The 23,186-nt window shown below is 39.8% G+C and overlaps 1 protein-coding gene across 2 annotated transcripts; it reads left to right on the top strand.

Annotated features, from left to right (window-relative positions):
* The first annotated feature begins 336 nt into the window (after positions 1-336).
* polr3a (polymerase (RNA) III (DNA directed) polypeptide A) lies at positions 337-23,088 on the top strand. Of its 2 annotated transcripts, XM_083933395.1 has the most exons (32): positions 337-527; positions 1,481-1,616; positions 1,781-1,918; positions 2,378-2,549; positions 2,667-2,821; positions 3,074-3,313; positions 3,729-3,891; positions 4,293-4,429; positions 4,503-4,606; positions 4,699-4,840; positions 6,016-6,156; positions 6,281-6,350; positions 6,619-6,746; positions 6,818-6,956; positions 8,973-9,137; positions 9,349-9,521; positions 10,225-10,336; positions 11,189-11,307; positions 12,030-12,167; positions 13,681-13,851; positions 16,515-16,628; positions 17,907-17,942; positions 18,292-18,378; positions 18,483-18,565; positions 19,435-19,605; positions 19,793-19,886; positions 19,982-20,074; positions 21,019-21,183; positions 21,359-21,523; positions 21,918-22,049; positions 22,155-22,287; positions 22,368-23,088. In XM_083933395.1, the coding sequence occupies exons 1-32, from the start codon at positions 484-486 to the stop codon at positions 22,514-22,516; spliced, it is 4,209 nt and encodes a 1,402-aa protein (XP_083789521.1). In that variant the 5' UTR covers positions 337-483; the 3' UTR covers positions 22,517-23,088. The 2 variants fall into 2 exon arrangements, with proteins under 2 accessions (XP_083789521.1, XP_083789522.1); XM_083933396.1 differs by lacking the exon at positions 17,907-17,942.
* Positions 23,089-23,186: the final 98 nt, after the last annotated feature.

Here is a 23,186-nt window from a genome sequence, read left to right as displayed (position 1 = left end):
CAGCACTCATTTGAGACTGCTTGTGCTCGTGCTTCCGTGACTTCTCTTTATTGCTGTTGTTGTGTTAGGTTTGTGCTGCTTTCAGGTACACTCGAATTTTTGTTTTACAAAATCAGTCATAAATCTGGGTTTTCTCGGGACTCGGGATTCAGCATACTTTAGGTCGTCATGAGTGGAGATGACAACCAAATAGACGATATGATACAACTAAAGTTAACACACATACTTTTCTTCACGGCTTTTGAAATTTAGGAATAATATCGCTAGATTACGGATTGTACCTGAAGGCAGCAGCGCTTACCGTATTCCACATGCTATCAACCAACACAGTACTGCATGTTGCTGGCTGCTAGTATTTCCACAACATGGGGCAGTGAAGTGACAGCGTGCTGGTTGAAAAGTAAAGCCAGGCTCGCTGGAATGAGGACAACATATCATTTTAGGTAAAAGTAGTGGTTATTTGTTCAAGGAGAAGCTGCCAAAATGGTGAAGGAGCAGTTCCGAGAGACCGATGTGGCCAAAAAAATGTGAGTACCGTGACGTTAGCTCGCCGGTTAGCCGTGTTCAGTTAGTTTGCAGTGTGTCTTAATCAACTGTTTTATTAGTTTAATAAAAGAGATGGCACAGTGGTCCATCAAACGGCCAAATAATGCAACGGTGTTCACGTTAGTTCCTGTTCTGATTCGTAGGTTAACGTTATAAACATCAGCTAACTGACATGCCATGTTTTGACAGTTAAAATGTGGCGCATGCGCGGATGTTTATTTTATTTGATCCGCATAGTAATTATGAACGCCGATCAATTCATTTTAATCAACGATAATGTGTGATGAACATGCATTAACCAGATAAAGTCAACCTCTTGTAAGAATGTGTTCCTGATACTTCTGAGTAATGGTTATCACTCGCCTACTAATAAGTCACAAAAATTCAATTTAAGTCAATGTTATTTAGAGTGTCAAATCATAACGAAAGTTCTCTCAAGACGCTTGACATATCGAGGAGGTCAAGACCACACTTTACAGAGACCCAATAATTCTTCCATGAGCAGCAACAAGTCGCACTGTCTTAAATAACCATAATAATAATGGAATCTATTAGTATTCATCAAGCAATCTTCTGCACACAGAGGCAAGGAAAACATCCTTTTAACAGGCAGGGACATCAAACAGACCCAGCTCCATGTTAGCTGGCCATCTGTCTTGACCCAGGGACCCAGGGATCGACCCAGGGATGCAAGGAATCACATAATTAACATTAACTGTAATACTGTCTATAGTAATGTCAATATGACTTACAACTTATGGCAGTAAATATTCTTGAATTGTTTGAGTAGTAGTAGTAATAATGGGCATTAAGGTGGTTAATTTTTTTTATAATACAACAGGGTTATTTCTTTAGCTAGTGGTGAACCAGTGCATCTGATATGGAGAGAAAGCAGACACTATCCTTGTGATTTTTCTTTACTCTTTGTTTACAGAAGCCACATCTGCTTTGGGATGAAATCTGCTGAGCAGATGCGTCAGCAGGCCCACATCCAGGTGGTCAGTAAGAATCTGTACAGCCAAGACACCAAACGCACTCCACTTCCCTATGGAGTGTTGGACCACCGTATGGTATGACAGGGACACAGTTTTTTTTCACTCTTGTTTGCAGTTGCACAAGAAAACACCTGGCAAGAAACAATGCAGATCATGTCATAATTTCAGATATATCTTCATGTGGTTGCAGTCCATCTTCATTCTACAGACTTACCCCTCTGATGTCATGTTTCCTGCAGGGCACCAGTGAGAAAGACAGACCCTGTTTGACATGTGGGAAAAATCTGGCAGATTGCTTGGGTCATTATGGCTACTTGGATCTGGAGCTGCCATGTTTTCATGTCGGCTATTTCAAAGCCATCATAGGAATCTTACAGGCAAGTTTACAGTCTAATGCAATAGAAATGGTAGAATTAGACGGTAGATATTAGTCATTTTGGGACTCACATTGTGAAAGACAATATCAAATTGGTTAGTATAATTGATAAAGTTGAATGAACACCACCATTTGGAATAAAGCAAGCAGAAATATAATATTTCCTTTAGGTGTCACTAGAGTATCAAAATTGCATCAGGCAGAATATGTGTTTGTATCAGGTTTGTATGCTTATCTCTCAAACAAGTAAAATGTGTAAAACTCACCAAAAAGTATAAATCAAGTATTTATTTTAGTTTTACCCCACTTCTGTATATTGTAAATTCTTAAAGTTATTGTTTTCTATATGTTATATTAGAAAACAATGCAGCTATAATATCACTTTTAATAATTTTAAGCATTTGTGTGAGATGGTGATTCACCTCCCTCATTCTTATGTGATAATTTGTCATGTCTCCAGATGATTTGCAAGACATGCTCGAGCATAATGCTTTCGAAAGAGGATAAACTGCAGTTCATGGACTTATTGAAAAGGCCCAACCTGGCCTATCTCCAGAAACGAGGATTGAAGAAGAAGATCTCCGATAAATGCCGCAAAAGGACAGTATGTCTGAATTGCTCCGCTTTCAACGGTGAAAAAGCGACATTTTCATTTTTGATATTTACTTGTCAACATAGACTTTCTGTGCTATTCATCCTGATGAAATAATTGGAAAACAAACTCATTCACTGTGTTGTTTTCTCTTCAGGACCAGTGAAAAAGTGTGGGCTGCTTAAGATCATCCATGAGAAGTATAAAACAACCAAGAAAGTGGTGGATGTTTTTGTGTCAGAGTTTCTGCAGTCCTTTGATACCGCCATAGAGCACAACAAAGTGGTGGAACCTTTGCTGACCAGAGCCCAGGTGAACTTTATACACTCTTTCGCACTCTGTAATTGGTTTCATTACATGGTATCATGCTGTGGCATGGCAAGGGATGTGATTCTTTGGGAAGTTTAGCTTATTTTACTAAATGAAAAAAATGGTTGTGGGTATATTCCTCCATCTAATGTATGGACATAAGTATTAAATAAGAATCATTATAAAAAAGACTTGGCTCTAGATAGAACCCCTGTGCAACCCTGTATTTTACCTTGATTTTCATTTCCTCTATAGGAAAACCTGAACCCTCTGGTGGTGCTGAACATGTTCAAGAGGATTCCCCAAGAAGACATCGCCCTGCTGCTGATGAACCCTGAGGCGGGGAAACCTGCGGACCTCATTCTCACCCGCCTCCTGGTGCCTCCTCTCTGCATACGCCCCTCTGTGGTCAGCGACTTGAAGTCAGGCACCAACGAGGACGACCTCACCATGAAGCTCACAGAGATAATCTTCCTCAATGATGTCATCAAAAAGGTTGGTGTCTATTATTTGATGGTGGCTACATGCCTTCTGTCCAGTACAGGGTATTTGCAGGGACTTATAAGACTTTAGTCTACAAGATGGATCTAATTTCAAAATAATGAGCTGTGGTGGGCAAGTGGCCCTAAGCTACTGATGGCAGCTCTGATCAGAGGAATACACAACACTGTTTCAAATTCCAGCAGCTACAATGAATCATATTTTCCTGAGAATGCAGCTTCTGAACATTAAGGACAAAGATCAATGTCTGGGTCTATTGTCCTAAAAGGAATCTCTCCACTACGCCTTTTTAAACCTTCATATCTAGAAAAAATTTTTTCTAAAGTGGCCTGCTCAACTAAAAGAATTCTTGAATGCTTTCTCAATTTTCATGGAGAGGATCCATATTAACAATACTCTTCTCATTTAGCATCGTATGACAGGGGCGAAGACCCAGATGATCATGGAGGACTGGGACTTCCTCCAGCTGCAGTGTGCTCTTTACATCAACAGTGAGCTTTCTGGCATCCCCCTCAACATGGCGCCTAAGAAATGGACCAGAGGCTTTGTGCAGAGACTCAAGGGGAAGCAAGGTATAGTTTATATTAAAACCTGTGATATTGTGATATCTAATTTCAACAATATTCAAATGTTGTATTTTTCTGTAATTTGGACACAGTGTGCATAATTAACTATGTGCACTAAAGGACAATAGCTTTAACATTTTTTCTTAGAAATCTCTTAGAGGATAAAGTATCAGGCACCTTCATGAAAGCACATCTGGGTACTAATTTCAAGCATACTCACTTTATGAGAGAGGGGGTGACATTTATTCTTATGTTGTCATCTAAATGTTGTCATTTCAAAGTTTAGCAGCTTGTGTGATTGTTTGAGTTATGAAGACACGTTTTAAAGTAATTTGGCACCTCGTAGGTATAAATTTTGTGCTGTGCTTGTATAACTCAGTGAAGAATGCAAAGTGCAAAAATTTCAGGTCGATTCAGAGGAAACCTCTCCGGAAAAAGAGTGGACTTCTCCGGCAGAACTGTCATTTCTCCTGACCCAAACCTGAGGATCGATGAGGTGGCTGTCCCTGTGCATGTGGCCAAAATCCTGACGTACCCAGAAAGGGTAAGCCTCACTACATCAAACAACCACTTCCATGCCAGAATCTAAGTAATCCAAATTTGATGCTTTGTTGTAGGTAAACAAAGCCAATCTGGAGCTACTGAGGAAACTAGTCCGCAACGGCCCGGCGGTTCACCCTGGAGCCAACTTTATCCAGAATCGTCACACACAGATGAAAAGGTGAGGCCGGCCACTTCTTATGCAAATGAAAAACCGAGGCTTGCCTGATGTGGTTCACCACCCAAAATGCATTGTTTTATTCATTCTGACAGGTTTTTAAAATATGGAAACCGTGACAAGATAGCTCAGGAGCTGAGGTTTGGTGATGTGGTGGAAAGGCACATGATAGACGGAGACATTGTCCTCTTCAATCGACAACCTTCCCTGCACAAACTCAGCATCATGGCCCACATCGTAAGTTTAGAATTAGACAGCAATTCATTTCCAAACTCTTATAAAAGTACACATTATCCAGACAGTCTTAACTCTTTACTTAATGTAATTATGCTAAATATTGAAACTGAAGGATCATATAAAATGTCTGTGTTTTTTTTACCAAAGCTTTCTTTTTCTGGTATGCAAACCAACACTATAAAATAAAAAAGGTTTTAATTTTTTGTTGTTGTTACATTTGACATTGACAGTACACACACAGCAAGGTACAGAGCACTGAGCTTCAATCCAAGTCCATCAAAATGAAAACAAATTTCTCCCGTACACCGTGCTCTATTCACCCAATGTTTACAGCTAACTCGCCTTCATCAAGGTGGTTAAACTGGGTTGTTAACATTCTCCCCTTTCTGAATAAAATAGCTTTGATTTAGCATGTTTTCTTTCACTGGTTCACGCCTCGTTATTAATCTGAATGAACCATCCACAGTTTGCCTGCAGAAGCAACTACCAGGCTCAGTGCAGAACTCAAAAGTTCCTGCTTATATCTGTTGAACGGGCCCTCACACCCCATGTGCCGGGGGTAATGGTGGAACACGCTTCAGCCCCTGGCACTTTCGTGCTCGGGCCCTAAATATGCATACCCTTTGATGATCTCACAATAACTTGAATTATCTACTGAAACAATTTATTCCATTCACTGATCAGGCACAGGTGTTGACAGATATTTGTGACAGATCTAAAACTGCGTTCATCTGTTAAAACAAACTAAATGAGTTAATGTTCCAAAATTTGTTGTGAACCGAACTGTTCCCAAGGTTGACACTGTTTGAATTCCGTTTTAATTCTATTAATCACATTCAGACACCAGTGTTTATTGCCATGTAGGTTTCACATAAACGTGTCTTTAGTATTTTTAGATGCCTATTAAACAGTCACAATAAACAGAGAAAAAGCAAAAAACAAGCGCTGCAAAAGTCAAGAATCATAAATATGAAATAGAAATTTACAATTGAAAAAAAAACATGTTATGAAAATGAAGAAGCTGTAAAGTGTTTAAAATGAATGGATAGAATGTGCAAATGTTCCCAATATAAAGTATATGCGCAAACTGCAAAAATTGAGAGGTATGACTCGTGTAGTAAGTCTTTGTGTAGTGGCTTCTTCATGGATAACACTGTTTTTTTCAAAACTCAAAGGCCAGAGTCAAACCTCACAGGACATTTCGGTTCAACGAGTGCGTGTGCACCCCGTACAATGCCGACTTTGACGGTGATGAAATGAACCTTCATCTGCCTCAGACTGAAGAAGCCAAAGCAGAGGCCCTTGTCCTGATGGGGGTATGTAGCATAAAAACATAAGATGAGAAGAATACACACTCCAGTCAGCAATGAAAAGATGTCTCTGGGAGCTGTATTGTTAGGGGGAAATCGACTGCACACTTATTATTATCTTTTCTTCCAGACCAAAGCTAATCTTGTCACTCCAAGGAATGGTGAACCTCTGATTGCTGCCATTCAGGACTTCTTGACAGGTCAGTGCAGTGACATGTAGCAGTCAGTCACAGTCACTCTGTTATTTGTATGACTTGAAGGCTGGTGCTTTTAGTTTGTTTATCATCAATAATAGGGAAAATTGGTCACTGATGGTATAAGACAATGTTCATTAAGTTTTTCTTTCTGATAATATTTGAATAGGTAGTGAATAACCCTTTACTACCTGATAGGTGAGCCCCTTAGCCATATTTGAAAATCCACTTTATTTAATTTCCATTGACTTTAAAGCTTATTTCTACCATCTAGGAGCCTACCTCTTGACGCTGAAGGACACCTTCTTTGAGAGAGCAAAAGCCTGTCAGATAGTGGCGTCAATCCTTGTGGGCAAAGATGAAAAGATCCGGATCTCTCTCCCACGCCCAGCTATCATGAAGGTACTGCACTCTGGTGAGCATGCTGAATAACTGTGTGTCCTAGCACTAATATGTTGCTGTTTGTCCATCAGCCCATGGCCCTTTGGACGGGAAAACAGATCTTCAGCATTATTCTGAAGCCGAGTAAGGATTGTCCAGTCAAGGCGAACCTGAGGACCAAGGGCAAACAGTACTGTGGCAAGGGAGAGGATCTCTGTAGCAACGATTCATGTGAGTTTTTTCAATAGAAATGTCCATTTAACACACAATATAAAAAGGTCTTAAAAACATTCCGGCAACACAGTTGTGTCTTTTCATTGTTGATGCACATAAATAGGATAAAATCATAAACGATCGCACACCTCTCCGATGATGCTCTAGAACAGGGATGTCAAAGTCAAATACATCAGAGGGCCAAAAAAACAAATTTGCTACAAGCCGAGGGCCGGACTGGTTCAATGTTTATTAAAACATATTAAAATGATTGCATATAACCTATTGAACCAAGACCTAACACAGTGTACCCTATTTTATTTAATAATTAAATGAATAATCCAATTTTTTTGTACGGCTCCAGCAGTAATTTCAGGTGAAAACATTTTCCAACAGGCTCACAGACAAAAACAAACTTGACCTGTACATTACATGAATAAAGCCAGATTTTCTTATGACTTTAGTTATATCAAGGAAAACATTTTCAACAGGCAAACAGCAAAAAAGAAAATGTCCTTCAAAAATAAAATGTGTTCCTTAATATCAAGATAAAGACGCACAGCTTTGTGAACATGTGCTCTGCCTCCCACCTAGCTTGAAACACCCTGTTCTCATCGTCCACCTTCCGTTTAGCCATTATTGGGGGGGGGGGGGGGGGGGGGGCTGTGGCGTGCGGGCCGGATCTAATACTAATCAAATATCATCCCGGGGGCCAAGGTAATTCATTGGCGGGCCGAATCTGGCCCGCGGGCCTTGACATTGACACCCATGCTCTAGAAGGAGACAGGAGCTGGTTGATGTGTTTGAAATCAATAGAAAAATACAAATATTTAAGTATTATGCAATAAAGCAAAATCACATGTAAAATGATCAAATGAATGCTGTGCAAATAAAAGTAAAAGTTTAGTTGCTCACTAAATGAGTTATGTTAAGAAGTTTATTGTTATTGGTGACTGTAAACTTAGGAAGAAACAAATGGCACCATAGAGGAGAACTAGCTCGACAACGTCCGCAGGGTCTTAAAAAGCATTAAAAGTTGATCAATCAGTTGAGCAACAATTTAGACCCTTAAAAAATATAAAATGCCATTTTGCAAGGTATTTAATTTTGTAGCTTCAATTTGTCCAAAGAGTTTGTAGCTTAAGGTTGCCTTAATGTAATCATGGGCACGTAGTTGGATTCTGTTTGTTTACAGAATCCTGCGAGATTTGACTTAATCCATTAGTGCACTTGCCACTCACAGACCCAACAACTGACTGCTGCTTGGTGAGGTGAAGGCAAGGTCACCCTATGCTTGTGTGTTAAGCGACTCAGCTAATGGGGATATGCAAGGTTTTAGACAAATGGTTGGAGACCATAACTAAGCAGTTAAATAATTCCATAATAATAATAAACCTTGCATTGGATTAGTCAGTCAATTCATTTTCTTGTGCACTGTTTTCATCCTGTCTGTCTGAATTATATTGAGTTGATACAGCGCTTGAATGGGTTATCACAAACTGAGACTGTTTAGATTTGCTTTCTTTCATTGTACAGTAAATGTAAGTTAAAGTTTGATGTAAACGGTTAGAATGAGGTCAAATGTTCTGAAAGGGTCTTTAAAAAGTTCTCTAAAGGTATTTAATTTAACCTCAGGATTCCTGCATATATCTACAGAGAAGGAGATGGGGTTGCACGGACAGATGATTTAGCAAACATATTCTGTATATCACAATAGTTCCATTGGAAGTGGATAAATGATAATACTGAATCAATGCCCTTCCCTAGAAGACTGTAAATATAAAGGATAGTATGTAGGGGCAAACCTACTTTTTCATTAGCACAACCATTGCATTTCAATGAAATTATCATTAGTATCATAGTCTTTTCCCCAAAGTGTCCTCTATGATTGTTTTTACCAAGCTGAATGTCTTTCAGCCTTCACCAATCCTCTCATAAAGCACCAGGTGACTCCAGGCAAGCACCATGCTGTGTTTCTATTCTCGGACCTAATGGCGTCAATTATAATCACAGTCCATTTCACTTTTTTTTCAGTCGTGGTGATCCACAACAGTGAGCTGATGTGTGGTAGCATGGACAAGGGCACCTTGGGGTCCGGCTCCAAGAATAACATCTTCTACATCCTGCTGAGAGACTGGGGACAGCTGGAGGCTGCCAACGCCATGTCCCGCCTGGCACGCCTTGCTCCGGTGTTCCTCTGTAGGTGGTCTCTACTTATATGTCACACTGTTCTGAAAATCGAGATATTTGCTAAAACCTAGAACATGATTAAAGAATTAGTGACTCTGTTGTTTGGTAAATATCTCATAATTAAAATCATGTCTACACTAATGATTCTGCAATCTGGATCATATGTAGATAGACTGATAGACGCGTGATAGAGGATTGTTTTTGTTCCCCCAACTTTCAGCCAACCGCGGCTTTTCCATTGGCATCGGTGACGTGACACCTGGCCAGGGTCTGCTGAAGGCCAAGCAGGACCTGCTGGATGACGGTTACAAGAAGTGTGATGAATACATTGAAGCTCTACACACGGGCAAGTTGCAGCAGCAGCCAGGCTGCACTGCAGAGGAGACTCTGGAGGTAGGCATGTACTCTATATACACATTAACATCCACGTGACTTTACATACGTCATCTGGATCCTCATTGTTTCATGTAATTTAATAAGTAAACACATGATCTTGAAAGTGAATTAGATATGAATTGAAGTTGGTGAACTTCCTAATTTCCTTCCAGCAGAACTGGGATGCTAAAAGAACAGGCAGGCTAATAGAAATGTCACCATGACCGTAGGTCTTACGTAGACATTACATAACAGAAAGCACTGGCAAGTTGAAGTTCAGCTGTCAAATTTCTTCACAAATCATGTTACAGACCTCCAATGTTATTTCCTCACTAAAGGCCTTTCTCCAAGCGTCCAATCAAAACCTCCCTTTAACTAGTCTGTGCTCTCATTACTTATTACTCATTACTATTTATATTTCATATATTTTTTCATAATGTTGTGTTTTACTATATGCAGTGCTAGGAATCATGGATTGCTTGTTGATTTATGAAAAATGTGGTATCTTAATTATGTCATAACCAATTTTCCACTACTGTTTTTAGACTGGTTATTATTTGCATTCACAACTTCATCTGTCAGAGGAACAATTGCTGACCATAATCACTATGTTTTCACAAAACAAATTTGTCATACTGAAAAGACGTTGCAAAAGAGGTCCCTAAATATTTGCACTTCAGCCTCCAAAGTTGTTTTATTTTGTTTGTTTGTTTCTCAATAGGCTCTCATCCTGAGAGAGCTGTCCGTCATCAGGGACCGAGCTGGCAGCGCCTGCCTCAGGGAGCTCGACAAGAGCAACAGCCCTCTGGTTATGGCTCTTTGCGGCTCAAAAGGTAACACAGTCAGTCAATCGGTCAGTCTGTTAACCATATGCAAGCAGCAGGTAGATGAGACCTCTGAAATGCTTAAAAAATTTGAATGCTTTGGTGATATAGCCTCAGGGATCAGAGGTAAGATTGATGGCCTCTATCAAAATCTCCACAGACCTTATCAATGAGTATTAGGAGTTGGAACAGAGTTGGAATGAAAGATGTAACGCTCGACGTTCTGCTGAGGGAAAATAACATGATAATAACCAATATTTACATGCAATGGCATGCCTTGATTCCCTTGGACTTTGTTTTCTTTTTGTAAAAACCGAAGTGACACATAAATGACTTCACAGAGAAAAACAGAGCTCTGTCTGAAACTCTTTGTCCAGTAGAAATGTTCCAATTTCATTTTTATGATTGCTGTTGTGTATGTCCTTGCTCAGGTTAAAACTTTTGTGAAACATTTACAAATGCATGCAGAGAATGAATGCCATATAACTGTATTTTATTATCTAGTTTGACAGTCAGTTGAAACTGAAAAAGAACATAAATTAACTATTTTAAATTACATCTGTGCGTAGACTGACATACTTACCTATTCCAGCATTTTAGGCAGTGTATGAGGCATTTCTGATACTGCTATCGGAACAACTCTGGAGATGTTGTATTAATAACTCAAAATGGGATGCTCAAATGCTGTGCTGCACAACTCTGTGTTGTAAAAGTAAAGAAGAAGAATACGGAGCTTGCTTATTAACCCTTGAGTTCCCGCATAATAACGAGAAATTTAACGCCAATCCCCTAGTATTTTAATTTTTTTTTGTTTATATGTGTGCTGTGACCTTTTCGTCCATATCTTCTGTATACATGCAGGATCGTTCATTAATATCTCTCAGATGATTGCCTGTGTGGGCCAGCAGGCCATAAGTGGCTCTCGAGTACCTGATGGCTTTGAGAATCGCTCCCTGCCTCACTTTGAAAAGCACTCAAAAGTAAGATCCATTTTACGTTATCAAAATTATCATCTTTTTCTCAAAGAGATCATACACGTTGTATTCTGAATTTGTGTTTGGATATAATTGTTGATTTTTTTATATATTTTTTTAAGGATGACCTTACATTTTTATTGAATTATATGAATTCTGGTGTGTGGTTGCAATCATGTTGTGCCACATCTAGGTGTCACACTGGCTCATCAGCTCTGAAGTGCATTGATATTTATTGTTTTCAGTAGTTTCTCTGTCAGCCTCTGATTGGATAAATCAAAAGCATCAGTGCATTCAGCTACTGTTATGTCTCTTCAAGCTGGACAACATGGTGAAAATCTTCTTTACCGATATTGGTCATTTCATATCTCATTAATAATATATCACAACATAGCATGTTTTCTAGTGATGATGACATAACCACATGGCAAAGCTTATTTTTGTATATTCCTGTGTGAATTGAATACGTAACTAAAATAAAATAAACACTACTGAGTATTTTCTGATTGTATCAGGAATTTTGGTGCAAAATATAAACTCAATATATTTCACATCAGATTTCCTAAAAATGTTGGTTAGTATGGGCTTCTTATTATCAATTTAGGATACGATTCCACTGCCCAGCCCTAATGTCTCTATAACTATGTTCTTTAGGGGTCACATACAGAAGAACAACCAACAGAACTGATCGGATAATAACATAGAAAATTGCAATTATTTTTCCATAGCTTCCTGCTGCTAAAGGCTTTGTGGCCGACAGCTTTTATTCTGGCCTGACGCCCACAGAGTTCTTCTTCCACACTATGGCTGGTCGAGAGGGTCTGGTTGACACTGCTGTGAAAACTGCGGAGACTGGATATATGCAGGTAATGCATGAGGTTCACTCCTGTTACCATGCACCAAGTTTTGGTTATTTAACCGGCCCAGGTTATCTGGCATCTGGAGAGCACTTGCAGTTGTTTATTATAATTTTAAATTTACTTATTTGGATAAACCCAAACTTCCTGTGCGGGGAAGCCGGAGAACCTGGAGAAAACTCACGCCCACACCACTGTGAGCTAAACGAAATCAGCGTTCCAGGATTTCACCTGGCACATACAATGGAAGCGGCCTCCCTTGAGAAATGGGAAGAAGTTCTTAGGGCGCACTTACTCTGTCCCTTCGTACCGCGCCCCGTGCTTTAGGGTACTTGTCCCCCCCTCCCTCTCCCCGCGCGGCCCAGGCCCGTTTGTACTCACACTGCCACGGCCTCGGCGCGAATGCCTCTTGCCTGCCTATACGCCATCACGCCGTAACACGTCACACGCATTGATTGACGTCATCGCGATGCGTTGCTTTGTTTACAAATCTTTCCATAGACCCTGGAGTTTTTGTGCGTCTTGTCGACTGTTTTTTAATATTTTCATCCGACCAAATCTGCAGTAAACACTCCACCTCCGCATCACACCAACGTGAACCTTTCGCCGCCATTGTTTTAAATTTCCGCGCATGGTCCGTCCTTCTTTTTTCTATGTCCGAACAGGCGCACATAAAATGACGTCAGAACCGCAGTAGGCCTCGTGCTCGTGCTTGTCACCATACACGTGCGCACGCTCGTGCTCGTACATGTGCAGACGTGCTTTACAAAAACCCACCTCTCCCAAATGGGCCGTGGACGGCAAGCGTACCACTCCTTGTCAAACGAACTAGACTTGGGGCACTATACGGAAGGACAGTGTGAGTGCGACCTTACTTTCCTTGTCAATAAAGTCATTAGCATCAGAATGCACAACATCTATTGACAGTGTCACTGAGGCGTAAAACTAAGCCCCCTTCATGTGCTCTCGACTTGCTGCGTGATAGATTTCTAAAAAAGGTATATGGATCTTTCAGTCCCTATATTCTCTCTATAATCAACACGTCACTATTAACTTTTTCTGCCCCTGGGAATTTGAAGAATAGTATTGTACAACCTCTTTGTCTTTATAGAGCTTTATAGGGATTTGAATGATTAGCTGTAAATTGTCCAACTAACAGTCCAAACCCCAAAGACATTCAATTTAATATGATACTAAACACTGAGAAGCAGAAAATCCTGCCACCCGTTGAATTGGTGAATGTTTGCCTTTTTTTCAAATGATAAATTATTTAAATGAACCATCGATTAACAAAAATGAATATTTTTGTTGATAATTAGGCGTATGTCTCCGCGTATGATTAATAATTAAAAATAATAATGAATAATGAGATCTATTAAACCTGCAGACTGATCTGATTTAATTACCTCAAAAATCAAATAAATATTTTTAGATATCTGCATGGACCTATACTTCTCACGTCTGCAGATAGTGTCCTTTTTTTCATGTGTCCTTTTTTGTGTTCCTGCCTATGCTTGGACAGAGGCGTCTGGTTAAATCCCTGGAAGATTTGTGCTCACAGTACGACCTGACAGTACGCAGCTCCACCGGCGACATCATCCAGTTTATTTATGGCGGCGATGGTCTGGATCCGGCTGCCATGGAGGGAAAGGATGAGCCGCTGGAGTTTAAGAGAGTCCTAGACAACATCCGGGTGAGCGGACAGTTTGTGGACCTGCTTGGCATTTTCTTTTTGGCTGCCGTCTTCTTCTTCCCCCTTAGACACATCCGCACTGATGTGTCCTTGTCTCCCTGCACACCAAGGTTATAGTGATTAAATCTAAAATAAAACAATAGTGAAAGGGGGATTTAAAAAAAACAAACAAACATTATGAAATAAAAAAAAAAAAATACACTCAGGAAAATTGTGTACTTAAAATAAATATATATACACAGGAAACCGCTAAAGTTTTAGTCTGTCAAGTTGTTTGTGTTATATTCTGAACTTCGTAAATCTTTTTAACTTTGTGTAGTGCACTCACATTCCCCTATAATAATTGTCTTTCATTTTGTTTTATTTGGTGTCATATGTTGGTATCTCAGTTTTCACGGGCAATGGCTGTGCACTACATGCTACCTAGTCTTTGAAATGCTAATGTTCAGTATGCTGTGTTTCAGTAAAAAAAATAAAAGGTGGCTGATTGTGACCAGAAGGTCCTCAGTTCATTTCTCACAGTGATAATGTTTAAGAGGGAGAAGCCTTATTGCCTTCAGTGTATGCAGGCTCTGCACTAGCCCGGATGAATAATGATTAAAAAAAATCAATCCGCCCAGGCGGTGGTTAAGCTGGAAGATGAGTAGGAATTAATAGAGACCTTTCACACATGCAGTCTTTTCCTGAAAGGGCAGGGGTTATCTCCTGTAAAAGGTCAAGTATAATAGGGAGCAATATTCACGGAAATTGGGAGAAAAGCATATCATACCAGCCTTACTAGTCAACCAGGTCTCTCTTGAGAACCGTGTCTCAATGAAATGACGTACATATGACGTACTGCATGAATAAAGGTTAAATAAAAAAAAAAAAAACTTTCCCCCATTTTCAAGGCAGAAATGTTACTCAATGTAGCTGCATGTATAAATAGTGAAAGTCATTAGCAGTGCTGATAATTGAAAGATTACCCCAGAAAATAATGAATAACTATAACTATTCGGACAGGATTAGTTTAATGTGGGGACGTGGAATAAAATAGTCTTTCCTCAGTACGGCTGTAATAAAAATGGCCAATACCCACAGAAATACGAAATCCCTGTATTCTACCAGAGGTGGGCTGGGTTACTCGATTTACGCACTGCCGTCATTGATTACCAAAAAAAGCGTCAAGAGTGCGTCTTCAAGTGCCTCCATGCTCAAAAAAAAATGTGGATAAAATGTATTAACAGGATATGACAGAATATCAACATATGTTTTACAGAGGGTCGTATTCGGATAGAACAAGTTTTACCTGAGGGATTTTTTTTTGAGGACCATTTTACAGAAGGTGAAAAACGCAGTAGGTTTTAGTGACATGCTTTGGAATAATTACTGACACCTTCGGACGGACTAAAACCACTGGTAAAAATGATCTTACGCCATATCCCCACATAAAACTAATCCCATCCGAACAGGGCTTAGAAAAATAAAAGAAAAACAGTGATCCAGTTGCTAAAGTATGAGTCATCTCATATTGTGTTTATATATCTATATCTGTATCTGTTTATTTCTTACTCCCTCTTTAATATTGTCTTCAGTGTTCCCTGGGCATATTCAACCTCACAAATACAAAACAGATGGAAAGGAAAACAAAAACAAACAGACAACATAACAAAGGACCAAGGAAAGATGAGTCATCAGCCCTATATGACATGTGGAAAGTCTCATGGCATTGGTTCAGAGTAGTCAGGGCGAAGCATTTTCAAGAAATAATTCTATAACATGTTGGTCTTACAAACAGCAGTGTAAATACTCCCCACTGCAATATGCCTACTGCCAGCCAGAGACGCGGCTCATTTGCAGAAAAGCTCCACATGTGAGCTGAAATTACAGTATTTCCATGTTACTGGAAAAAGGTTTTTCAGAAACCCAGCAACTAAAGAAAAGTGCAGATATTTAAAATAATTTTCTCTGCAGAAAAGTGGTTTAGTTGGCTGAGTTAGGCTATTTGATCAGTAGTTTAGAATTGAGGTGATTCACATCTAGATCTTGTCTCAATAAGGGTTAGAAGCTCTATCACTCTAGAGTTAACTGTAAATACTGAGATTTTAAGAAAAGAACTAAAGCTCAGTTATGAATGTTTTCTGGTGTTTAAGGTTGGTTTAAGTGATAGAAGGAAGCATGTGTGCGCGAGAAGATTGATCCCAGAGATGATGAGCTCCGCAGGAAAATCATCTGCTGCCTGTTGTTATTGGCAAGCCATTTTTATTTATATGGTACATCTCATACACAATGGCAATTCAGTGTATTTACACATTTCTTCTGAGAAGAGAAAGAATGGAAAAGGAAAACATCAATCATAGTAAAAGAGCAAATGTTGTTTTTGTTATATATGTGCTTTTTTAGTCGGTCGATTATTTATAGATTTATACAAAGGTTGTAATCCATCTGTCAAGAGGTTTGATGACATGTTAAAAAAGCACTACCCCTGGAGACCAGAATAGATATAATGAGATAAATATTTCTGTTTTAGTCAATAGGTAATTTTTCTTTTTTTGTGTTGAGTGGCTTCAGATGCAATGAGAATCTGCCATTAGGAGCTGTCATACCTTGAGTGAGTTATCGGGAACTGTTGAGTGCTTCTTCTGTGTTGGCGCCGCATCATCTTCTCTTTTTGTCCTCCTCAGGCGGTGTATGTGTGTACAGATCAGCCTGCGCTCAGTCAAAATGAGCTGGTCCTCGCTGCTGATGTCATCATGAAGAGAGCAGACTTTTTGTGCTGCAAAGAGACCTTCTTGGAGGTGACCTTATCACAGTACTTTGCTGTCTCTCGTTCTCGTCCATGAAAAAATGTTTAAAAAAAGACCTATTGTATCTTTCAAAGGGAGAAAGAAATTCATACAAAAGGTCTGGGGCTGCACCAAAAATGAACTAGCCTTTCTTTAGCCTACTGACTAATTTTATACCAAATCTCAATGGTTTGAGGAGAAAGTTGTTATCCACAGAGAAAAGTAACATATCGAGTAAAAGAAAAAAACCTGCGTAATTTTTTTTTATTAATTCCATGAAAAAACAAAAACCCATAATGTACCCTTCCAATCCTTTCAACCCTCCTTACCTGCTCCAGTTTTAAAAAAAGGGCCTGGTAAAGTCCTAACTTTCTTTCCTACAACCAGACCCTCCTGTGTGAGTAACTTTACTCAAACAGGAGTGAAATGACTTTTAATGCAGCAGATACACATTTAATGCACTAATGAGTATTTATGTGACGGTTCGACTCAAAATAAACTACTGTGCCCTTGTTTACCATACTGTAATTAAAGAACAGTGTAACTCAATGTGTTTTCAATAGTTTTTGGGAACGGGAATAAACGTACAGGCGGTTGTTAGTGGGTTAAATATATTGTCAGTTTGGTGTATCAGAATTGTTGACAGCTAGTATTGCCAGCCTTAGCCCTTTTAAATGCAGACAGTGTTTTTTTGGGGAGGATTGATGATTCTCTCACTGGTTTCCATAATATTCAGCATTTCTGGTTGATCAAACAACAGATTATTATCCATGCCATGCAGATGTTGCCCATCCAGCTGCAGGAAACACAATAATCATACACAAGAAACTAATATGAAAAATCAAAGTTGTGGCAAATCCATAGTCCCCCTGTAGTCTAGAATACATCTTCCGGTTGTTGGCACAAAGTTTGGAAAACTATGAAAACTTGCGTTAAGGTTTGGAAAGCTAAGTGTGTCAACTTTTGTGCGTGTGCTTTTTAAAAGTGTGTACTTTTTTAGTTTATTTGAAAACCTTTTTCTCTTTTCTTTCCTGGACTGATTATGTAGAGAGAGAACATCATTACACCACCTGTAGTCGTGGTGCACATATATAGAAATACAAGAAACATTTTGAAAGTATGCTGTAAATAAGATTGACATGGCTAATGTACTTGTAATAAATGTAATCAGGCTTCCTTAAGAACACTGGTAGAGAGTGCACATTGGAATTATACAACATCAAAGGAAGTTACATGCAGTTAATTAGTGTGCTGGCAGTAACTTCTGTGAACCTTTTCCCTTTTGTGAAGGAGTTAACTGCCACAGGCTCAGAGAAGTATCTGGAGGTATAGTGGCCGAGCATGCTCACCCGTGGTTTAAGTGAATCGAGAATGGTGTGTCAGTCAAAGCTGAAACATACTGATTACTATTAAATACTGATATTGACTTGATTTAATAAGCCCTTTATTGCTTTTTTAAAAGCCCATGTCATTGTGCTGAGATTCATGCCTTGACAAAGCACTGCTTTAATTTTTAAAGAGATTGCTCAGTGTGATGTAACGGAGGTTTTGCATTTATAACACCTCTAACAACTGCATGACAGTGTGTCCAACAGCATACAGTTTGGCCACAATTCACTATTTGTTCTGAAAGATTAATGAGCCGCTCGATTGAATTCTCTTCCCTCAACTGTAGGAGATAAAGAAATTTATTAAGAGCATCTCAGAAAGGATCAAGAAGACCAGAGACAAGTACGGCATCAACGATAACGGCACCAGCGAGGTAGACACCACACGCCGCAGATTATTTCTGCTGAATGCAGCAATGTCCTTAAACTCAGCTATATCTGAAACTTAGTTGCTTATCTCTCCACGTTTGTATTGCAGCCAAAAGTGCTCTATCAGCTGGACCGCATAACCCCCACCCAGCTGGAGAAGTTCCTTGAAACTTGCAGAGACAAGTACATGAGGTAAAAAGACTCCCTGTTTTATTCCAGGGCTTGTCTCTTTTTTCTTTGATACCTATTATCAGCAAAAGGTAGTTTTTAAAAAAAAAAGGAAAATTGATTTTATTTCACCACACACCCAAGAGTTGTTTTTATGTGCTGCGAGAAGAATGATCACTGCAGATAACCGTAAACAACAAGAAGACGCTGCACTGCAGATAAGAGTAAATCGCATTATTTTATAAGTAGACAAATGTGCCTCTGGTCATAGAAAGAGGAGTAGAGTAGAGAAACAAATGTGGATGAAAGACAAATGAGCTACTGATTGTGCGTCTTCTGAGTGAGTAAAAAGCATTTTTAAAGGGTAGGGTTATGCTGGAAAATGAGAAATTGTGAGGCACTAGGTTGTCGTGGAGAGACGACATGGAAAAATCTTGTAAATATGAGAATATTGGCACGCAATTTCAGTCAGTCTCTCCTCGCAGGGTTTCAAAGTATTGCAGTCATTTGTAAAATGAAAAAAGTGACTGAAATAGAGAGCTTAAGGGTTAAAACTCTGCTTAGTTTCCCAACTCAGGTACACCAGGCCAGTTTCTGCATGAAATGGGTAAAAATGTCTGAATGTCAGTATTGGAGAGTTACAAGAATTGTCTGACACAACCCTCATTAACCACCTCATTAAATAAAATTAAAAAAAATACAAATAAGGATCTTAATGCTTTGGTAACGTTTCTTGCCGAGTCTGTTGTAGGAATAGTAGCGTGGCTTGTTTCATCCCCCGCTCATCCTCCACCCTCATATGACTGTATAGATGAGTCTTTTATAATAACTGCTAAGTTTATAGTGTTGAGTCGGCTAGGAGACTGTGTTTTAACATGTGTTAACTCATATAGGGCTCAGATGGAGCCGGGTTCAGCAGTAGGGGCCCTGTGTGCCCAGAGCATCGGAGAGCCTGGTACTCAGATGACCCTGAAAACCTTCCACTTTGCTGGTGTGGCATCCATGAACATCACTCTGGGGGTGCCTCGCATCAAAGAGATCATCAATGCCTCTAAGAACATCAGGTATGATATATTGATATGACATCTTTGTTTTTTTCTTCCGTCATATGAGCAGAGGTGAAAAAGAAGTATTTGAATGTGCTGCTGTCTTATTGATGCAACTCTGTTGGTCCACAGAAAATGTCTCTAAATGAATAAATCCATAATTTGCTTTGAATAACCAACTGAAAGTCCCCTACTCACTGCTCAGCACGCCTATAATCACTGCTCATTTGGACGTGGAAGATGACGCTGACTTCGCCAGGCTGGTAAAGGGAAGGATCGAGAAAACTCTTCTAGGAGAGGTATTCTAACCTGCAGCATATTTCTTACTTTCAATAAATTACTGATGAAGCTTTAGTGCTTTCACTGAGCCTGGGCATTTCGCTGTCCTTCACAGATTTCTGAGTACATAGAAGAGGTGTTTCTCCCTGACGACTGTTTCATCCTGGTGAAATTGTCACTGGAGAGAATAAGGCTGCTGCGACTCGAGGTAAAACAGTTTTCTTACCTCAACCCCTTAACGCTCAGCCGGATCATCAACGTCCGGCCGACTTTTTTTTCCCGGGGCTGTGGTAGACTGGTTTTGAAGATATAGTGAATAGGCTTGTATCATCTGTAATGAATCAAATCTATGGAATCCATTGGTACAATAACGTGCTTGCTTGGATGTGTGCTGAATAACGTTTCAAAGCCACATATTTGCTAGAGAATATCTGTGATGACCATTTTCATAGGGGTCCCTTGAACGCTGACCTCAAGACATCTGAATGAAAATGGGTTATACGGATACCCAAGAGTCTCCCCTTTGCAGACATGCTCACTTTATGGTAATCCCGGACAGTTTGAGGGGGGTGCATACAAACTGTCCGCCAGCAAAGTAGCTTTTTTTTTTTCATGCAGCACAAATGTGTTATTTTTGCCTATTCTAAAATGGTGTATTTGAATATTTCTGCAAACTCAAATTTCATACATTGTGGATTTAATGAGTCCAATTGTATTAGATAGATATAGATATTCATGTGTGATGATGTAAGAGCCCATATTAGTAATTTCATTGTAGAAACCCTTTTTTTTTTTTCTGTAAGCTCCACTGCTCCCCTGTCCTACATTTTGAAAGTGACGCTACACCACCGGCAACTGGTTAGCTTAGCACAAAGACTGGGTAGATGGAAACATTGAAGTGAAAACCACATTGGAATAGTGAATTATTTAATCTAGTTGCCACGGTTACAAAAGAAATTCAAATCATTTGTTGGATAGAAAATAGGCATCCGTGAACATTGACATTTCAAGAGAAACTGCTATTGATGAAGCGTCAAGTCTTTCTTTCTCTCTACAAGGTAACACTTTATGGTTGCAGCAGAGTGCTCTGACAGTTTATTGGCTGTGCTACCCGCTCTCTCGATGCCTCTGATTTTAGTTTTTGGCTTTCAGGTTAATGCAGAAACGGTGCGTTACTCCATCTGTATGTCTAAACTCCGAGTGAAACCAGGAGACATCGCTGTGCACGGCGAGGCGGTGGTGTGTGTGTCGCCACGAGAGAACAGCAAGAGCTCAATGTACTACGTGCTGCAGACATTAAAAGGGGAACTTCCTAAGGTGATAATTTGGTTGTTGGTGATTTAATAATGAGAGTAATTTCTAATTGCAGCCTAGGAAACAGTTTGTTTACGAAGCATAGATCAGTAATACTCGTACTTCATGTTAATTCAAGTGGTGCTCCACAATGAGCCCTTTTTTTTTTCCCAACTGTTCCTATTTCTCACTTGGAAAGGTGGTGGTTCAAGGTATTCCTGAAGTTTCCCGAGCTGTCATCCACATTGACGAACAGACAAGCAAGCACATGTACAAACTCCTGGTGGAGGGGGACAACCTGAGAGCGGTCATGGCAACACACGGAGTGAATGGAAGCAGGACCACTTCGAACAACACATATGAGGTATCTGTCAAGGCAATGGTGCTGAATCTTTTTAATTAGATCAAGTGGGTGGCTTCAGCCGCCACCATCTTAGCAATGCCTGACACTGCCCATTTGGGGATCAGCTGAGAGTTAGGCAAAGAGTTGAGTGTGGCTGGAGCTAAGACGAGCCGAATGAAGCCTACAGATTATGCTTGATACGTATCTGTAGCGGCAACGACTTGATTATTCATAACTTTAGGCCTCTACTAAATTTAAACAAGCGAGATATATAAAAATTCAGCCCCATACAGCTGACATAATTTGGGACTTTACTTATGGAGACCAGGGTGTAAGCATAATATGTAATTGACTGCAGGGAATCTGAATCCGGCCTGCTTGATTTTTACAAGCTGTTTTCTGTGCATTGTTGTAGGTTGAGAAGACTTTGGGTATTGAGGCAGCTCGATCCACCATCATCAATGAGATTCAATACACCATGGTGAACCATGGAATGAGCATTGACCGGCGCCACGTCATGCTTCTAGCAGATCTTATGTCCTATAAGGTATGACCAGTGGAAATCTCGAAGTTTCTTCATGGTGTTTCTTCATGGTGTTTGTGTAGTTGGAGATCACTTCACCTGTGTGCATACTGTCTTCTGCACGTAAAGGGGGAGATACTGGGAATCACCAGGTTCGGTTTAGCCAAGATGAAGGAGAGTGTCCTCATGCTGGCCTCCTTCGAGAAAACAGCTGATCATCTCTTTGATGCTGCCTACTTCGGACAAAAGGACTCAGTCTGTGGTAAGCTGATGCTTCTTCTCTGTCCTGAAGTTGAACTTTGTCTTAATTTGGTCTTAATATTTCCTGTGATCGTGTTTCAGGTGTGTCCGAGTGCATCATTATGGGGATTCCAATGAATATCGGAACGGGACTTTTTAAACTCCTACACAAAGCTGAAAAGGATCCCTCTCCGGTCAAAAGGCCCCTCCTCTTTGACAGCGCAGACTTCCATATACCTCTGACCACATAGCAGCAAGGAAAGAAGCAGCAGCCCTGATTTTTAGTTTTCTTTTATTTCCTCAGAGCCTGCTTCTACAGATATCTTGAGATTGTCTTCAGTAATTACATAAGTGCCTGCCAAAATGTCCGATAATTTCCTTAATGGGGAGCTAACAGAAAATATATATCTCTTTTTTTTTTTGGAGTGTTGCTAATGGCACAGACTGTGAGGACGCTGCATTTCATTCTACACAAGTTTGTAAGAGGTAGTGGAATTGCTTGTTATTTCAATTCAAATCAGTGAACTTGTGAAGATACGTAAACCGCTTTGATTTCTTTTTTGGGGTTAGGGGGCTTAATGCTTGTTTGTAAAACAGTTTGTTTCCTCTGTTACATAATCTTATGTTCCTTCAATGTAATGGGACTGAATAAGTATGCAGCGGACAGAAAGATTACCTCTTAATCATGAAGCAAACTTGATTTCTTCTGGTTTGACACTTAGTGTTGCATTATATTATGAGCTGCTAGTTTTGTTTTTGTTTTTTTGCATGTTTGAAATGTTTCATTGACACTGCAGAAACCCACTTCATTTTGTCTTTTCTAAGAAAGTATTTGTTATCGCCAAGAATCTGATCAATTTGGATGGAGGAAAAACTCTGAAAAACTGACTTTTGTGAAGCCTGTTCATACAATAATGTATA

The sequence above is a fragment of the Echiichthys vipera genome (genome assembly GCF_963691815.1).
Source record: "Echiichthys vipera genome assembly, chromosome: 18".
Classification (NCBI taxonomy): domain Eukaryota; kingdom Metazoa; phylum Chordata; class Actinopteri; order Perciformes; family Trachinidae; genus Echiichthys; species Echiichthys vipera.
This window is presented reverse-complemented; position numbering and strand designations above follow the sequence as displayed.

Excerpts from the sequence above, each read along its gene's own strand:
- polr3a (XM_083933395.1), top strand. The coding sequence starts at position 484 with ATGGTGAAGGAGCAGTTCCGAGAGACCGATGTGGCCAAAAAAAT. Across the intron at positions 9,522-10,224 it reads CTGCAGAGGAGACTCTGGAG|GCTCTCATCCTGAGAGAGCT; the intron begins GTAGGCATGTAC and ends GTTTCTCAATAG. Across the intron at positions 17,943-18,291 it reads GCTCAGAGAAGTATCTGGAG|GAGATAAAGAAATTTATTAA; the intron begins GTATAGTGGCCG and ends CCTCAACTGTAG.